Source organism: Eimeria acervulina, genomic scaffold (assembly GCF_000499425.1).
Source record: "Eimeria acervulina Houghton genomic scaffold, Eah_scaff76, whole genome shotgun sequence".
Classification (NCBI taxonomy): domain Eukaryota; phylum Apicomplexa; class Conoidasida; order Eucoccidiorida; family Eimeriidae; genus Eimeria; species Eimeria acervulina.
In genome coordinates, this window is record NW_013549613.1 from 81,597 (window position 1) to 83,410 (window position 1,814).

The 1,814-nt window shown below is 49.2% G+C and overlaps 2 protein-coding genes across 2 annotated transcripts in view; one reads left to right on the top strand and one right to left on the bottom strand.

The window, feature by feature from the left end:
* The window catches only part of EAH_00013440 (pescadillo family protein, putative), a gene marked incomplete at both ends in the record, with an annotated part of 2,854 nt that extends 1,847 nt beyond the window's left edge, over positions 1-1,007 (bottom strand). The window contains 2 exons of the mRNA XM_013394496.1: positions 13-101; positions 252-1,007. Of these exons, the coding sequence (XP_013249950.1) occupies positions 13-101; positions 252-1,007 (845 nt within the window). The remainder of the gene's footprint in view (positions 1-12; positions 102-251) is intronic.
* A 190-nt stretch (positions 1,008-1,197) lies between these two features.
* On the top strand, positions 1,198-1,437 carry EAH_00013450 (hypothetical protein; the record flags this gene model as incomplete). Its single annotated transcript, XM_013394497.1, has 1 exon — positions 1,198-1,437. The coding sequence occupies one exon, from the start codon at positions 1,198-1,200 to the stop codon at positions 1,435-1,437; it is 240 nt and encodes a 79-aa protein (XP_013249951.1).
* Between the last annotated feature and the right edge of the window lie 377 nt (positions 1,438-1,814).

A 1,814-nucleotide genomic window follows, 5' to 3' on the forward strand; every position in this document is an offset into this window, starting at 1 on the left:
GCAGCAGCAAACCTGCAGATGAAGAAGACAAGGCCCTCAAATAGGCGTTGCACGGGATGCTCGGAGACACCGCAACCTTTAACTGCAGCAGCAGCAGCCTCCTAAGCAGCAGCAGCAGCAGCAGAACGCAGTGCAGCATAATAAGCAACGCCACCAGCAGCAGCAGCAGCCGTGCCAGGAGGATGAGCAGCAGAAGCAGCAGAAGCAGCTGAAGCAGCAGAAGCAGCAGAAGATAATTATTTGTGTCTCACCTTCGCGTTATTGCCGTCGCTTTGTTCGTTTGTTTGAATTTCTTCTGTCTCTGCTTCTTCTTCTTCTTCTTCTTCTTCATCATCATCTTCTTCTTCTTTATCTTCATCATCATCATCTTCTTCTTCTTTATCTTCATCATCGTCATCATCATCTTCTTCTTCTTCATCTTCGTCTTCATCTTCTTCTTCTTCTTCATCTGTCTCTTCTTCTTTTGTCTCTGTGTTCGCTTCTTCCTCTTTAGTGTCTCCTTCCTCGCCTTCTGACTCATCTGCACTCTTTGCTGCTGCTGCTGCTGCTGCTGCTGCAGTGCGTGTCTTCTTTTGCTGTTGCGCTTTTAGGTTTTTTCTCTTCGGTGTCTCCTCATCATCTGTCTCCTGCTCGCTGCTGCTGCTGCTGCTGCTGCTGCCAGCACTTGTGGCTTCCTGCAAGTCTTCATCTGCCTCCTCTTTTAGTTTCTTAGCTTCTGCTGGTGCTTCTGCTGCAGCAGCAGCAGCAGCCTCTGCCTTCCCAGCCGCAGCAGCAGCGGGAGCAGCAGCAGCAGCAGCAGCAGCAGGTACCTTTGTGGCTTTAAGTAGATGAAAGCAGCTGACGTGCTGCTGCAGCTGATGCGTAGCAACAAAACGGGAGCCCCGTGCAGCAGCACCAGCAGCAGCAGCAGCACTACCACCAGCAGCAGCAGCAGCAGGAGCAGCAGATATTCTTTTATTTGCTGCTTTACTGCGAGGCCTCAAAGGAGGGTACTGCAGCCCCTTCATTTTATATAATTTAAATAACAGATGACGCAGCAAACAAATATAAAAGACACCGTATGTCTCCAACACGCGATAATCAACGTCGAAAGGCAGAGCCTGCAAACAAATAAAATAAATAAATAAATAAAATAAAATAAAATAACATTTATTTATTTATTTATTTATGAGACAAATTAAATACATCAATCAGCAAATGCAACACAACAAGCAGCAACAGCATAAGCAGCAGCAGCAGCAGCAGCATAAGCAGCAGCAGCATCAGAACCAGCAGCACGAGGAGCAGAATCAGAACCAACAGCAGCACGACCAGCAGCACGAGCAGCTGCTGCTGCACGACCAGCAGCAGCAGCAGCAGCAGCACGACCAGCAGCAGCAGCAGCAGCAGCAGCAGCGCGACCAGCAGCAGCAGCAGCAGCAGCAGCAGCAGAGTTAGTATACCTGTGCGAATGCATGCGGGATAAGCCACGTTATTTGTCTGTGCAGCACTTCTGCTTGAAAGAAAAAGCCCTTTATTGAGATAAAGCATTTCCTCAGCGCACCAGCAGCAGCAACAAACAATAAAAACTCATCAGCTAAACCTACACACTGCAGCACCCGCTCAGCTGATAAACCACGACCTGCTCCCGAAGGCAAACCTGCAGCAGCAGCAGCAGCAGCAGCAGCAGCAGAAGCAGAAGCAGCAGCAGAGTAGACAGATATAGCATGGGCAGATGCATTAGCAGAAGCAGAAGCAGCAACAGCAACAACAACAACAAATGCAACAGCAACAACAGCAGCAGCAGCAAATGCAGCAGCAGAAGCAACAGCAGC